The following is a 15,963-nucleotide window of genomic DNA, read 5'->3' on the forward strand; positions in this document are numbered from 1 at the left end:
GGCAGGGTCGCTGCTGGCCAGTGCACACTCTGTTCTTTGCATCCCATTCCCTGTGGCCCCATGTGCCCGAACCCCGCCTGCTCGGGACCGCTCTCCCTCCGTTCCCCTCGTCTTCTGCCCCTATTTTGCACTTTTCTTTCCCTTTCTTTGCATCCCTGGGGGGCTTCCTTTTTGTGTGCCTGGATTTCTCTTTTCTTCCTGTGGGTGTGTGTGTTGCTACTTCTCTCTATCTCTGTCTTTCTTCTCTCTGTGTTTCTCTCTTGTGTCTTTTTGTCCTTATCTTGGTCTCTCTGCTTCTATTTCTACCTCTTTCAGCGTGTGCGTCTCCCTTTCCCTGTATGTCTCTTTCTTTCTCCGAGTCTCTCTTCTTTTCCCCGCCCCCCTCACTCCCCTTTCTCCGTCTCTCTCTGTCTCTGCGCCTTTCTCACCCTCACTTTCTCCCCTCCTGCCTGCTCGCTGCTCCCTGCGCCTGGCCTGCCCCCACCGCCGCCGGTTCAGGGGAACGTGTGCGGAGCGATTGTCCTGGGGGACATTTGATGGATTAGAGCGCTGAACAGTTCCATTGCTAGGGACCACCTGATCTCCTCCAGCCTGCGTCCCATATAAAGCCGGCAGCCGGAGTGCTGAGCACAGCTCCTGCGATCCCCTGTCTGCGCGCCGCCGCCGCCAAGCCCGAGCGGGAGCCCGAGCCCGAGCCGGGGCCGCCGCCACCGGTGCCGGCTCCCAGCGGCCTCCCGCCCGCCCGCCCGCTGGGAGCTGTCCAGTGCTGAAAACCGGCGCGGACAGTCAATCGCGCCCGGCTGGCCGCCTCCCCCGACCGGGGCCCCACGCAACTGCCCCCGCCGAGCCCCCCGCCAGTCGCACCATGCCGCGCTCCTTCCTGGTAAAGAAGATCAAAGGGGACGGCTTCCAGTGCAGCGGGGTGCCGGCCCCCACCTACCACCCCTTGGAGACAGCCTACGTGCTGCCTGGCGCCCGGGGGCCTCCCGGGGACAACGGTGAGTGGGACCCGGCGGGGGGGTTGGGAGGAGAGACGAGGGGAGCTGGGGCCCTCCCCAACTCGGGCCACGAGGAGGGGCGCGTGCGACAGGAAACCCCGGGAGGAGATATCTCTGGCCGTGGGCACCTCCCGGGCTTTCCAAGGGCCGTGCGTGCGGGCGGGGCAGGGGCTAGGTCGTACAAAGGGAAAGTCGCGGGGTCGGCCCATCCCGCAGCCACGCGCCAGTCGGGACTTTGAAAGTTGTGGCCCTCAAATAGGGCTAGAGTGAGGGGGTGGCGAGAGAACACAGAGAGAGGTCTGTTCATGAAGGGCCAGTGCTGGGGACTAAAGCACAAGGCAGTTTTGAGGGTCCCCTCTCCCCAGTTGAGGAAGAGAAGCTGGCTGCCTGGGGAGGGGGAAGGTAAAGAGCCCTGGATGTTCAGTCCCTGGAGAGACAGGGTTGGTTCCCTGGGGGTGGCTGGGGGCGCCCTCCCTCCTTTCAAACCTGCTCCCCTGCCGATGTCACTCAAGTGCTCTCAGACCCCCTCTCTCAATAACTCTTTTGTTACCCTCAGCCACATGCCTGCCAAAGGCTGGGCCTGTCCTGGGGACTGCAAGAAAGAGGGGATTTCTGGGAGGGGTTCCCCCAAAGTGGCTCCTGGTCCCCTGGATTGCACTTCTTCTCCATCCCCAGCTTCTCAAACCCCCTCCAGAGCCAACCCTGCTGCTCCTCATCAGCCCCCCCCCACTACATACACACACACACACACACACACACACACACACACACACTCCCATCTCTTCTCAGAATAAGTTCCTGCAGGGACAAGGGTTTGAGGAACAAGAGAGGTCATTCGGGTGCAGAAGAGGGTGATCTCTGGAGGGCAGGGGAAAGTGGAGACTGCTTCTGTGGATCCCATCCTCCACCAAGGGGATCATAAAGGGGTTCTCCCCTGATGGCCCCCACCAGGGCAGGTGTCTGGAGAGGAGGTATCCTTTTGGTAGTGAGAGATCTGACATCACATGTGGCAGCTTTGGGGTGTGTTGGGGGGGAATGGGGGTGGGGAGAGAGAAATTGAGAGAGGAGAAAAGAAAAGGCTGAGAATGAGGGGGGAACTGAGATGGCAAAGACAGGAGCCTGGGAGGGTGGGGGCTTCCACCTCTGGGATTTCCAAGCACTTCACCCACATTCCATCACTCTGCCACACCAGGCAGAGAGAGAGAGTGCGGGGCAAAGGGCTTTGTGACCTCATCAAGGTCAAAGAAGTTACAGAGTGATCAGGGATACAGCTACAGCCCCTCATCCCCTAGCCTCCCCCAGATCATTCACAGAAACCCCTTCTCCTCTGTCCACATGTCCCTTATTCTACTGTCCTCTTTTCGTGATCGTAGGGCCTCTTGAGGTGGAGGACAGAAGCCCAGGGACATGGCTGAGCTGGACTGAGGGCTGGCAGGACAGAGGGTGGACCTGGGGCCATGCCAAAGCTGGAGAGTGTGTGCTCAAAGCTGGTGGAAACTGAAATATCTGCAAGCTTGGGATATGGATCCCTTAAGGGACTGACACAAAGCTCTGGGATTCCAGCCCCTGAAGCCCCGTTGGTCCTGTCCCCAGGCCAGCTGAGGAAACCCAGAGAAGCCCAGAGAATTTCCCATTCACAGCCAAAACTGCAGGCTGTTCTTCAGGAGGGAGGCAAGAGAATGCCTTGCCTTGAATTCAGTCCAAAACAGCTTTGAAAGGAGCCCCTGAGTGAATAGTGGGAAGCAGGGCGGGTGCAGAGCCACCAGCAGGGTGTTTCTGCAGAGGTTCCACTGGGTTTAACACCCTAGAACCACCTCTGTCTTTGTCCCTTTCCCCATGGGGCTCCAGACCAACTCCCTCACCTCTCAGGAATCCTGAGGCTATCCTGATAGCCAGAAACCTGGCCTGAAACTTGGAGGCCGGGGCTCTAGATCTCTCACTTGCTGTGTGACCTTGGGCAAGCGCCTTCCCTTCTCTGGTCCTCAGCCTCCCCAGCAGTGAAAGTTTTGATGGCATAAACTAAGCATCCTTCCAACTTTGACAAGCTCAGCTTCTGTGAAGGTCAAGTATGGAGTATGAAGCACTGGAGATGCCTGCACAAGAGTCTAACAGGAGGCTGGGAGGCCATTGTCAGGTTTTCCTTAGGGCTCCACTGAACATACGCCACCTGGCTGAGGGTAGCGGCATTTCTGGGATCAGGCATTTTTCTTGGCTTTGGTCTCAGTAGGCTACCCCATGTTGAGGACAGGCACCCTGGCCTGACCACCTTGGCAGTGTCTGCAGTGGAAAGTCAGTGCCAGAGACCAAGCCTAGGTATGACTTAGAAATATAAAGTCTGCCTTGTCCTGTTTTCAGGGGCCTCTTCCCTCCCTGGGGTGTGGCCAGACTGGGCAGTGAGGGATCCCTTATTCCCTGGGTGGGTGGAGGGTGCTAGGGGTCTGCTGAAAGCCTGCCGGCTCCTGGTGGCCCGTTGTCTCCGCTCTGCCGGAAATAACCTTGCTGAGCATTTGAGGGAAGTGTGAAAAATTGCTGAGCCGACGTTTTTCTCTCTCAGCGTGTGTAAGTGTGCTGGGTAAACAAGGAGAAAGAGAGGAGGGGGGAAGATGAGGAGAGGGAGGGAGGAGAAGCAAGGAAGGGAGGGAGGGAGGGAGGGAGGGAGGGAGGGAAGGGGAGGCCTGGGGCTGGAGATAGTTCCAGTTATTAGAAAGATCTTCTTACAAGCCATTCCTGCAGCTCGGGCTGCAGGGTCAGGAGGAGGCTGGAGGGAGGAAAACCTGGGTGGGGGGAGCAGGGGTTGAGGGAGCTTGTGAATGTGGAGGTCAGAGAACCCACATGCTCCTAGCTGATAAAGATGCAGAACCCCAAATTAAAGAGGTGTACCCCAGCTCTGGGAATGCCTGAGAATGCTGGAGAATTCCTGGAGGACTCCTCCTCCTCCTCCACACACACACACACACACACACACACACACACACACACACACACACACACGAGCAATGTTCTTCTCTGCCTTCCTACTCCCTTTCAGCTCTACCACCAGGCAGAGCAGAGGGTGCAGCAAGTGTGTCTGTGCTCCAGGGTCCCCTCAAGCCCACAGAACCCCTAAATAAGAAAGGGGAGCCCCCAAAATGGAGAAAGCACCAGGTCTCTCTGCAGAGCTCCCTGATAAGTGGGAATCGATCTAATTTCATTGTCCCCTCCTGTAAGATCCCTCTCTTGCTCCTCCACTGCTTTCCCTTCCCCTTTTCTTCCCTGGGTGATTCTGAGCACAGACTCAGTCTTTCTGGGAGATGCCAACTCACATCATCCTAACCCTCTGCTAACCTCACCCTCCAACTCCACCAGGCCTTCCCCAGACCAGAGCCCCCATCCTGGATGCTGGGACTCTCAGCCACCCCAGAGAAGGTGGCCCACCCATATGCATGTCAGTGGTCTCTGTGGGCCCCTGCCAAGAATGTCTTTTGGAGTGTCTGCCTCCCCTCTACCTTAACTCTGAACCCCAGCTGGGAGCCAAGCCCCCCTTCCTCTGCATCCCCACCCTGTCCTGCCCTCATGCCCTCTCAGAGTGCATCCAACTCAGGCAGATGAGGGATCAATGCCAATCCAATAACGCAGTTGTCTGCCCTCTGCAGCTACATTAAGCCTCTCCCAGCAAGCTGAGGAAACTCTCCTACTTCTACCCATGGGCTTATCTAGTTGACCACATTAAACCAGCGCCCACTTCCTCTCACTCCCTCTGATGGCGCCAGGTAGTCGCTCCAGGCCAGGCCTGGGAGCCCGGCCCAATGTCCCCAGCTGCCACACATCCATTCCACACCTCAGAAAGTTCCTCTGGGGAGCAGTGATGCAAAAGGGCTTCCCCAATCTTTTGGAAGAGTGAGCACAGAGAAGTCTGGGGAGGTGCCCATGGACACACAGCAGGCCCATCTGAGTCTTCTCTAACCACCCATTTCCCTGGTAACTTGGCCTTGGTCCAGGTCCAAGGTCTGGGTTAAAGACAAGTCAGAGGCCCAGGGTCAAAGTCTAGGTCGAGGTCTAACATTCAGTCCAATCATCCAAGTACAGATCTGAGGTCCCAGTCCAATGCCTAGGTCAAACTTCAGGTATAGGACCAGGCCCAAGGACTAGGTACAAGGTCAGTGTCTGAGGTTATAGGTCCAGGTCTGCTATCCAGGACAAATCCATGTCCAATTTCAAATTTCAGTATCTATGAACAGGTCCAGGGCAAAGCGCTGGGTCCCAGTTTCCAGTCCAAGGTCATGTCCAGATCTATTCTCAAGGCTGGGCTGAGTTCAAGTCTTAGATTCACCATTAGCCTTCCGGGTGGTCCTGGCCTAGTCTCTCCTCTCCTCCCAGCCTCCGTTTCCCTTTCATGATATCAAACAGTTGAATATGATCTCTTTCAGCTTTGACCTTGTAGGGACCCAGAAATCTAATTTTCCTGTGAATTAACAGGGCTCAGTGGACGTGTGGAATGATAAGACCCACGTGAGATACGGAATCTGGGAACCCCTGATTTCCTCTAAAGCCTGGGGTTACGAGAGGGTCATGAGGGTCCTGAGCTGAGCTTCCACACTTTAGAGAGTCTCAGTCTTTGATTGCTGAAGGAGGGTGGGAGAGTACACCAAGTCCCTTATGTCAGTGCAGCAATCTACATATCCCAAAGGCACTCTCTGGCCACACAAATCCACAGTGGGCAAAGGACAGGGGGAGCAGGGGAGGATTCACTCCAACCTACAGAGGCAAAACTGAGGTCACAGAGGGGCCATGACTTGCCTGAAGTCACAAGAGCATAAATGGGGTGCCCTGTCACACCTCCCTGGTGGGTGCTACATCTACAGTTTCTAGGGGCCCCCACAGCCTGGAGGCCCTCTGCCAGGAGAGATGGGGTCCCTCAGGCCTCTTGGTCTCCTTCCCAGCTGTGGACTCCCCTGCAGTGAAGTGTCTACTGCCAGCCTTTGGGTAGGGAGGGGTTTGGAATGGGCCTTCTAGAGAGAGGGGGGGCAGAGCAGAAAGTAGGAGGCCGGGAGACGAGGTGGAGCACTGCGCCAACACACCCTGTCTCCGGAAGCAAGCCCAGAAAGGGCCCCCTGGAGATCCCCCCGAGGGAGCGGGAGGCAGCTCCACCAACCAGGATGGGCAACTGAAGACCCTGAGCCACTCACTGTAATCTCCACACCCCCCTGAAAAATCTTTCCTATTGATTCCTGCAGAGCTCTGGACCTCCCTGTAGGCCACAGGAATTGGGTCACAGTCAGGAAAGACCAGAATACGGGGAATTCCAAGAGGTGGGGGTGGTGGGGAAGAGCCTTGGAATTGTCTCGAAGTTTCTTGGACCTGGGTCAGTGGGCATCAGCCCCAAGCCGTGCAGTATTGGTCATGTTGGGCCAGACCTCACTCTGTCCACTGCTCATTTGGACTCAGGGACCTCCTCCCCGTGGGCAGATGTACCAGCTGCCAGGCCTTTGGAGGAGGTGGGTGTCATTTCTGGTCCAGTGCCCAGGGAACCGCTAACAAAGATGCTATAATAAGGGGAGGGGGAGGTACCCAGCCCCTTTGCCCAGCTCTGTGAGCAGACAGGAGAAACTATTTTTATCCCGCTTTGCTGCTGACAGACCTGGCTTTCTGCTCAGCTGGCTGGAGCTGATTCTCGAGGCCCGAGGCCCTGGCACAGCAAGAAGCAGGTCTAAATATACCCATACAGCAGCCCCTCCAGCCCCCACCACCCAGCAGGGCCCAGCCCTCCTCAGGAAAGTGGGCCGCCTGGGAAGCTGGCCCACCACCAGGCCCCTGTCTTTTTCTGCCCATTTTGGGACAGAGAGGCGAGGCTGAGGCTAGGAATTCCCTGGAGAAAATTTGGCACCTTGGGAGTCTGGGAGAGACTGGGGAAAGGAGTCCTAGACTGAAAAAAAGAAAAGAAAAGAAAAGGAGGCCAACCCAGCTCTGATGAGAACTTGTTTTGTGACCTGAGGTGGGTCAAGGCCCTTGTCTGGTCTTCAGCTTCTGCAGAACAAGGGCATGGAGGGAAGTGACCTTAGACGTGAGCTAATGTGCACAAAGTATTTAGCAGGGTGCCTTGCACAAAGTAAGTGCTCAATAAGTGATAGGCATTACTGTTATTAAGTATGATTTACAAATATTTACAAGGGCCTGAAGCATTTTCCACAACAGCTTCTCCATGCCCCTACTACCCCATGCCCCCACCCACCCCACCACAGCCTAACTGTGGGAGTGTTTGCGCAGCACCCCACCACCCCTCTCCCCACCACCCCTCCCCCCACCAATTGAAGATCTCTTCCCCAGCAAGTCTCCATGCCCTCTCTGGTGTTTTGGAAAAAACACAGGCCTTGGAAGGTTTCAAACCTGCCACCTCCCTCTCCAGTGACCTTGGGCAAATCCCCTCCCCTTTCTGGGCCTCTGGGCACAGGGCGATATCTGGCTTACAGGGAGGCTGGTGTTAGTTGGAGGCACCAGCAGTAACAGTAGTAGTATTTGTTACATATGCCCCTCCATGCCCCCAGGGGGTCAGGTAGCTAAATGAGACAGTGTCTGCAGAGGGCCCAGCATCTTAATTCTCATAAATTTACCTTTCACGACTCCTTTGAGTACTAATTTTTAAAAAGATAGATTCTGGACCTTCAGCCTAAAATATCAAGACTCTTGGGCAGGGAAAACCCAAGTCATTCCCAGGAGACATGTGCACATCTCCAAAGTATTTCTGGTCCCTCCCCATATCCCTACGTGACATGGGTGGCTCTGGTCCTCTTTCCTCAAATGGAGGATTTGAGTCCAGAGAAGTTATGCGACTTACCCAAGGTCACACAGCTAGGGTCTGAATTCAAGGGCCAGGATGAGAGATCTCATCTGAGATTCTCTTTTCTCTGAATCCCAGACCATCCCTATCTCTGTGGGAACCCAAACAAGAGTCCTGTCTCACCCTGTCAGTTGCAGGATAGGTATCTCAGCCTTCTATAGTCACCCTTAGGACAGAGGAGGGTACGTGTCTGGGTTCCATGCATCAGGTTAAAGTATGGCTTTTAGTCTCCTAAAGAAGTCTCCAGGGTTGAGGCTCAGAGAGGTGAGGTGGTTTGCTCAAGGTCACACAGCAGCGTAAGACACCCATGTGTATCTCCTACTCTCTGGCAGATTAGAAGGATATCACCAGGAAACATAGAAATACTACCAACAACAATAATAATAATAGCTCGAGAGGGCAGCTATTATGTGTCAGGCATTGTACTAAGCACTTTACATGCATTCATTTATTCAACCTTATTATGAACTCCCTTATACAGGTGTGGCAGAAAGAGGTTAAGTAACTTGCCCAAGGTTGCATAGGGAGATGTCTGTGAATCTGAGGAAAACGGGTTGGAATTGGAGGAGCGAGGAGTGGAGGGGACAAAGAGCATCATGGAGGGACCGATTCGGCCATGACGCAGAAAGGGTCTTTAGACCATTCCAGTCAATCTTTCTCATGTATAGATTCCGCCTAGGAAGGTTAAGCAACCTGGCCACAGTCACAAAGCAAGTTAGAACCACTTCCTCCTAACATGACCACACAAACTCTCATAGGATGCTGTCAACCCATGCCAAAATCCACTGACGGGGTGTCTGGTCTGGGCTCACAATTACTATCCTGAAGACAATTCTGCATCCCTCCCTAGGCAAATGAGCAGCCTTTGTTAAAGGCGCCCCTATTTCTTTATAAAGAGCCCCTTGCAACAGGAGTAAAGTCAACAGTGCTGAAGGCCACCAGCAGAGGGCGCCATGGGCAGAGCACCTCATTGAGAACGCTCTGGTTCACTGATGGAGCTCCTACCATGTACCAGAAATTTTCCCATCAGAACGTGAAATAGAAATTACACATCCTGGGTGAGGAAACAGAGGCCCAGAGAGGAGCAGCAAAATGTGTTGGGGCAGACGCCAAGAAAGCTGCAGCACAGAAACCCATCTGGGGAGATTGTTATTGTTCTTCACAGTAACAGCCAACATGCATGGTGGATTTAAAATGTGCCAGCCACTGGGCTGGAATCCTGACTCTAACTTATTAGCTGCACAATCTTAGGCTTGTTACTTAACTTCCTTGTGCCTTGGTTTCCTCTTTTGTAAAATGGTACCACCTTGTGCGTCATGAGGGTAGAGTGCATTCATGTGTGGAAAGCCCCTGTAAGAGTGCCTGACACAGGAGTGCTCTGGGAGTGTTGGTTATTATTTGTTTATATATTGTCTGTTTACTGACGACCCCTTACTGAAATGGTAGAGGCACATAGAGGCCAAATCGTTTGTCCAAGGTCACACCACTGGGAATAGTAGAGCCAAAACAATCCAGGCTGTCTGGCACCAAAGCTGTACTCTTATCCAATATGTCATCCTTCTTTAATAATAGAACATGCAAGGCACTGGTTACATGATCAGTCACCCCTCCAAATAAATCCCATTAAAAAAAAAAGGACCCGAGGCACAACCTGCCCAAAGGCACCCAGATGGAATCTGTGTTGGAGAACCAAATCACCCTTCCCCTTCCATGGCCCCGGCCCCATGAGGTGCAGACCTGCCCTGAGACCAGGTGGACAGGACTGTCTACCAGGTCCTGCTAGGCTGGGGAGTGAGGCTGGCCTCACAAATCGTCATCATTCATTCCACAAATACTTATTAAGTGCCTACTAGCTAGGGCCCTAGGAATGGGAGGTGAAGAGCTCAGCCACAGCCCCTTCCTGGAGGACCTCCCACTATGTGGGAAACCAAGGGGGCAGTAGATTCCAATCCTTGCTCCATCCCTGGAGCAAGGGCCATCACCACACTGTCCCTCAGTTTCCTTATCTGTGATAAGAGCAGTTTCGTGATGATGCAGTGAGATGATGGGAGCGAAGCACTTAGCACAGAGACTGACGCACACGGTAAGTGCTCAATGAATATTAGCTATTATTATCATCACCAGGAATTACAACGTGAAGAAATACAGAAGGAGAAGGAGGGGGGTCTGGGAGTGCCTGACAGGTATTTAACTCAATCTGAAACAACACTCCTGAACATTCTGGGACTTGAGTACCAGGCCTGGTTCCTGGAGTGGGAAGCAGGGGGATCTCCAGACCAGAGGCAGATGGGATGGAAGACATAGGGTTCGGAGAGGCTGGGCATCTCCTCTCCCCAGATTAAAAAATTGCCATTATTACTATCCCCCTTTATATCCAAGCACAGAGCCCCTCCCTATTAGGTCATCCACTTCCTCAATCCACAATCACTTCTATGTGCAGAGGCCCCTGTGCTGGCTGCTGAAGGGACAGAGATAAAAATGAGGGCACACCCTTGCTTTCAGGGGCACACAGACTTCACCCTGTGTCCATCTCAAATGCCAGATGAGAGGCAAAGGCCTGGAGGCTGAATCAGGCTGTGTAGGGAACCAAACCTGACCAGAATACCCAGCGAAAAGTCTGAACATCTTGGAATCCTGTTTCCCCTTACAAAACCCTCTTCCACCTGCTCACTTCAGCGAAGGAGGCTACGGGGAGAAGGGAAGGAGGAGTGGTTATCGGTTTCAGGGGTCACCAGGAGAAGGTCAAATCCCACTCCCCAGCTGGGAAACCTCTGAAAGGGACTTAACCTTCATTGTTCTGTGGAATCACAGAACAATGGAATCACTTGCTCATCAAGTGCCAGGATGAAAAGTTTGTCTGCCAGAAACTCGACAGGGAGCCCAGCCCCCAGGGTTCCAGGGAAGGTGCTAGGACCAGCCTAGGCCATGGGAGGCAGAGGCAAATCAGAATGGCCCCTGCCTATAAGAACCCCCTATGGAATCCCCTGGGAGACTCCAGCCTGCCCACCCACCCATCACTCAAACCCTTGGCAGACAGGATTCCTGGTCTAACTCCAGTTAAGTGGGAGGATGAGGGGAAGGTGAATTCTCACCTGGGGACTCCCAATGACTTCTAGAGGAGCATAGAGCAAAGCAGGCTTGGGAGCAGGTATGAGGAAGTCCCCTTTCTGTAGCACCTATTACATGCCACACACTTGACCCCTCTTAAATGCTCCAGCAACCCTGGCAGGTGGGTCTAACTGGATTGTGATTCCTTTGTGCAACATCTATTCATCGCACACCTACTTTGAGCCAGGCATGTGTTGGGCATACAGATCCAACCCTAGGGAGCTCACAGTGTAGTGGAGGAGGAGACTATCTTCAAGCAAGTAAAAAGCATAATTATAATAGCTAACATTTATATAGCAATTACTGTATGTTCCCCCTCTTTGTTAATTTCCTTACACATAAAATGGGGATTACAATAGTGTCGACTTCCTTGGGTCTGTGACGATTAGAGTTAACATGTGTAAAGCACTGAGGCAGTCTGGCAAACAGTAAGAGCCTAATACATGTTTATTATCGTCACTTTACTCAGTCCTTCCAACGACCCTGGAAGGAGGTGTCCAATCACAAGCTGCATTTTGCAGATGAGAAAATTGAGATCCAAAGAAGTCACAGGACTGCAATGGCAGAATGTTGTTGGAATAGAGACAGCATGGGCTTCAGGGTCACACTGGCAAGGGCTCCATCACTTACTGACTCTAAGGTTAGACCGACTGCTGCATCTCTCTGTGCCTTAGTTTCTCTACCTGTAGAGTGGGTATTATAATAAGACCATCACTCCGTGGTTGTGAGCACTTGATAGTGAAGGTACGCTCTGTAGAACCGTGCTGGCCCCACGCTCCGTAGGATGGGGTGGTGGCTATTTGCACTGCAGTCGACGGAGGAAGGAATTGAACCCAGGCTGTCTGACACGAAGAGCTGAGGTGCAGGTCGGAGACCACCACTGTCGGGGCTGCCACAGGGGCGCTGAGCTGCAGGGCACATAGGATGACCTGCTCAAAGCGGGAAACCCGCTTCGGCGCCTCCTCTCACCGCCCCTCCACTTCTCGCCTCTCCAGGGTACGCTCCGCACTGTCTGCCCCCGAGCAGCTACGATGCGGACCAGAAGCCGGGCCTGGAGCTGGCCCCGGCTGAGCCCGCGTACCCGCCGGCGGCGCCGGAGGAGTACAGCGACCCCGAGAGCCCGCAGTCCAGCCTGTCCGCGCGCTACTTCCGAGGGGAGGCGGCCGTGACAGACAGCTACTCCATGGACGCCTTCTTCATCTCGGACGGGCGCTCGCGGCGGCGGCGGGGCGGAGGCGGCGGGGACGCGGGGGGCTCGGGGGACGCGGGGGGCGCCGGGGGACGCGCGGGGCGAGGAGGGGCGCAGGCGGGCGGCGGGCACCGGCATGCGTGCGCCGAGTGTGGCAAGACCTACGCCACGTCGTCGAACCTGAGCCGCCACAAGCAGACGCACCGCAGCCTGGACAGCCAGCTGGCGCGCAAGTGCCCGACGTGCGGCAAGGCTTACGTGTCCATGCCCGCGCTCGCCATGCACGTGCTCACGCACAACCTGCGCCACAAGTGCGGCGTGTGTGGCAAGGCCTTCTCGCGGCCCTGGCTGCTGCAGGGCCACATGCGCTCGCACACTGGCGAGAAGCCGTTCGGCTGCGCGCACTGCGGCAAGGCCTTCGCCGACCGCTCCAACCTGCGCGCGCACATGCAGACGCACTCGGCCTTCAAGCACTACCGCTGCCGCCAGTGCGACAAGAGCTTCGCGCTCAAGTCCTACCTCCACAAGCACTGCGAGGCAGCCTGCGTCAAGGGGGCCGAGCCGCCCCCGCCGACCCCTGCTGGCCCGGCTAGCTGAGCCTTCCGCCTCGCCCGCGCGCCTGGAACTCGCTCTCCACGCGCCTCGGGCCCGCCACCTGCGCCCGCAGCGCCCTCGCCCACCCCTGGCTGCGTTTCCCTGCCCATGCCCCTCTCTTGGGGACCCCTGACCAGCCCTGAACTTTTCTCTCCAGCCCCCAAACCCACGACTCACTTCCAGCACCGTCTTCCCCAGCGTCCCCCTACCCACTGCGTCCTTTCCGGCCACCCCTCGGACCTTGACCCCCTGTCCGCGCCTTCAAGGCTCCCAACTCAGGCACCAGGTCCGCACCTCTCCCGCGCCCCAGAGCCGGAAATTTCTCCCGCCCAGACCCCGCGCTGCTCTTCTAACTTCTAGATCTTTTCTGTGGCTTCTCAGCTGAATCTCTCTGACCATTCCTCTGTTGGAGCCCCCAATGAAAGCCGCATACCTATACCCTTGACGCCTATACCTGCCTCAGTTTCCCCATCCATACCTGGACGCAGGTCCTGCTGCCCTGAGACCACAATCCAACCCCAGACCATCCCTCTGGCCTCTGCTGAGTCTCCCAGAGTGTGCCCATCTGGGGATCTAATCTTCACCCTTCTTGAAGTCTCCAATCTGTCCCTGATCCCATCCATGCTCAGGCCTTAGGTCTGGCCATACACACACACACACACACACACACACACACACACACACACTCCCACACACATTTCCTACTCTCTTCAGTCCATGGGGATCTCATCACCCACTCCCAGCCCCAGCTCCAGATCCCCTCACCTCTCTAGCAGCTCTCACCCCTCTGAGTTTACCTAACCTGGAGGGGGCTTGAGGGGCACTTCAGGGCCCTGCCCCCTAATGTAACCCCTCTCTCCCCGGCACAACCTGGGCTTCCACAATCTGGAGCTGCCCTACCCCCAGACTCTCTGAGCACTTTCCCCCATCCCCAGGGCCACAGATCCCCTTCCTTACTTGTTGGGGGGAGGTCTGGAGCACCTCACCAATGCCCTTCCCCCGTCTGGCTGGGTCCTTCCAGTTATTTATTTGCGTATTTATTTATTTATCTATTTATTATTCTATTTAATCTCTTGGCCTCACCCAGGGACAGTCTGGCTTCCCCAGCTGGACTGGGAGGTCAGGAAGCCAGGCAAGGAGAGGGACAGCACAGACCACAGAAGGCTGCCCCCACCACACCCACCCCCGCGTCTCGGGAGAAACCCACCCTCACCAGAGCCCGCACTCACTAAGGAAAGGGACTCGAGAATGGGGGGGCGGGGGCAGCTTGCTGACCCTCAACTTGTGGGGTGAGGGAGCATCAGGAGGTCCAGGCGTGGGGCAGGTCCCCGCCCTCCTGAACCTTACCCTGCCACTCCAGGCGGCCCGGAGAGAGGAGCCTCCTCGATTTGTTTCTTATTTATTCCTCTTCCCGAGGGACCCCAGGTTCCAGGGACCGACTGAGCCCCGGACCCGCTGGGGCCTCTGGCCTGCTCCCCGGGAGGGGCGCTCTCTCCCGGCCACGTCTATGCAACTCTCCCGGACAGAGGGGCCGGGCTGCCAGCCACCCGCCCGTTGGCCGCCACTACCTCCTCCGCTGCGCTTTTGCATGCCCGGGCGAGGACCGAAGCACACACCTCCACGCGCACGGGCCCCGGCCCCCTCCGCTTTAAGCACACGCCTCTGCCCCATTGCTCTGCACCCAGCTTGCGGGCAGGAGTCCTGGACTCTCAGATCCTCCTCTCCCCTCATCTTAGCCACAAAAGAAGGGGGAGACTGGAGGCACCCCTGCAGCAGGGGCACTTCCCCAGGGCTCCAGAGGGGTGAATGGGCCTTTGCTCAGCTCCAGGCCCAGCGGGAAGGGAGGCTGCAGGGATGGTGGGAGGGAGAGGGGTAGCAGAAGCAATTATGGAGGGTGTTGACCCTGTAAATAGGAACTTCTGACAGCAATAATTTTCCATGCATGCTAAGCCTTTTGGCCATATTTTGTACGAGCGCTTGGCGCTCCTCCTCCGTCCTATCCCAACTCACCCCCAAACCCCCATCCCTTCCCCACCTCCAGCAGTATTACTTGTAACGCAATTCAGGGATATTAAAGGGACTTTGGCCACTCACCATCGCCTCTAGACATTCTGATTGGAGCAGGGTGTGGGGGTGAAAGGGGGAATGAGAAGAAGGGGAGGGCATCCTAGAGACAGTATTTTTCCACTCCGTTTTCTTCTCTATAGCCTGACCAGCCTGTAGCTGCCACCAAGGGTCACACAGACCCAAGGGTCCCTTGGCATTTACAAGGTCTCAGGCATCCCCAATCCTTAATATTCCTCAAATAAGGGTTTAAAAACCTGATTAATAACATGTGAGTGAAGCCAGTTGTCTTAAGACATTAGGGAAGGTGAAGCCTGTGACTAATTGGAAAGAGTATACTCACTTTAGAGAAATATTAGATTTAGAGAAAAATAGAGATTCAAATTACACCTACCAAACAATTACAACTGTGGTCCACATGTGTCTGTGGACAGCCAGTTTACAACCCCAATATTCTTCCCCAGTTCATCCCCTACTGCTCTGCCCAGTCATATATGGTCACATATTCAGTGAGTAGAAGCGGGCAAAAATGTTGACTTTGGCTCAGCTGGCAAAGTTGTCCAAAAACAGTGAGTTGCCCATAGAGCTTCTGAGCTACCTGTCACCAAAAGTGTTCAAGTCAATCAATACATCGTCCTCGATAGCTGCCTCAGTGATTCTTCAAAATACAAATCTGTCTCACCTTACTGAAAACTCCAGTGGGGACCACCAACCCTGCCGCCTAACCTCAACTCAGACTTACCAAGAAGCATAACCTGCATGTTTTAACGGATGGATGCCGAGTAATGGGATGGGAAAGCTGCAGGCTAGAACCTGCCTCCTCTGGGGCCTCTTTGTCGGTTTCCTCCTGTGTAAGCAGTGCACTCAGTTTGCAGACTGTCTACCTGGTGCCTGTCCGCCTTCCCTCCACACACCTCTGGACAAGCAGCTGCCTCCTGAGCAATGTGCTAGCTGTTTTCAACAACAACAGCAGTTGTGGGAATCTTCCCCTAACTCTGCAAAATCTCCAATGGTTTCTTGTTTGTTTTTTTGAGACAGAGTCTTGCTGTTGCCCAGGCTGGAGTGCAGTGACGCAATCTCAGCTCACTGTAACTTCTGCCATCTGGGTTCAAGCAGTTCTCCTGCCTCAGCCTCCCAAGTAGCTGGGATTACATGCATGCACCACCATGCCTGGCTAATTTTTTTTTTTTTTTTGA

General features: G+C 55.1%; 1 protein-coding gene across 1 annotated transcript; it reads left to right on the forward strand.

The window, feature by feature from the left end:
• Window positions 1–236: 236 nt before the first annotated feature.
• Window positions 237–14,796, forward strand: SCRT2 (scratch family transcriptional repressor 2). Its single transcript, XM_030915411.1, has 2 exons — window positions 237–998; window positions 11,916–14,796. The coding sequence occupies exons 1-2, from the start codon at window positions 866–868 to the stop codon at window positions 12,704–12,706; spliced, it is 924 nt and encodes a 307-aa protein (XP_030771271.1). The 5' UTR covers window positions 237–865; the 3' UTR covers window positions 12,707–14,796.
• The last annotated feature ends 1,167 nt before the right edge of the window (window positions 14,797–15,963 follow it).

The sequence above is a fragment of the Rhinopithecus roxellana genome, chromosome 13, assembly GCF_007565055.1.
Source record: "Rhinopithecus roxellana isolate Shanxi Qingling chromosome 13, ASM756505v1, whole genome shotgun sequence".
Lineage (NCBI taxonomy): Eukaryota > Metazoa > Chordata > Mammalia > Primates > Cercopithecidae > Rhinopithecus > Rhinopithecus roxellana.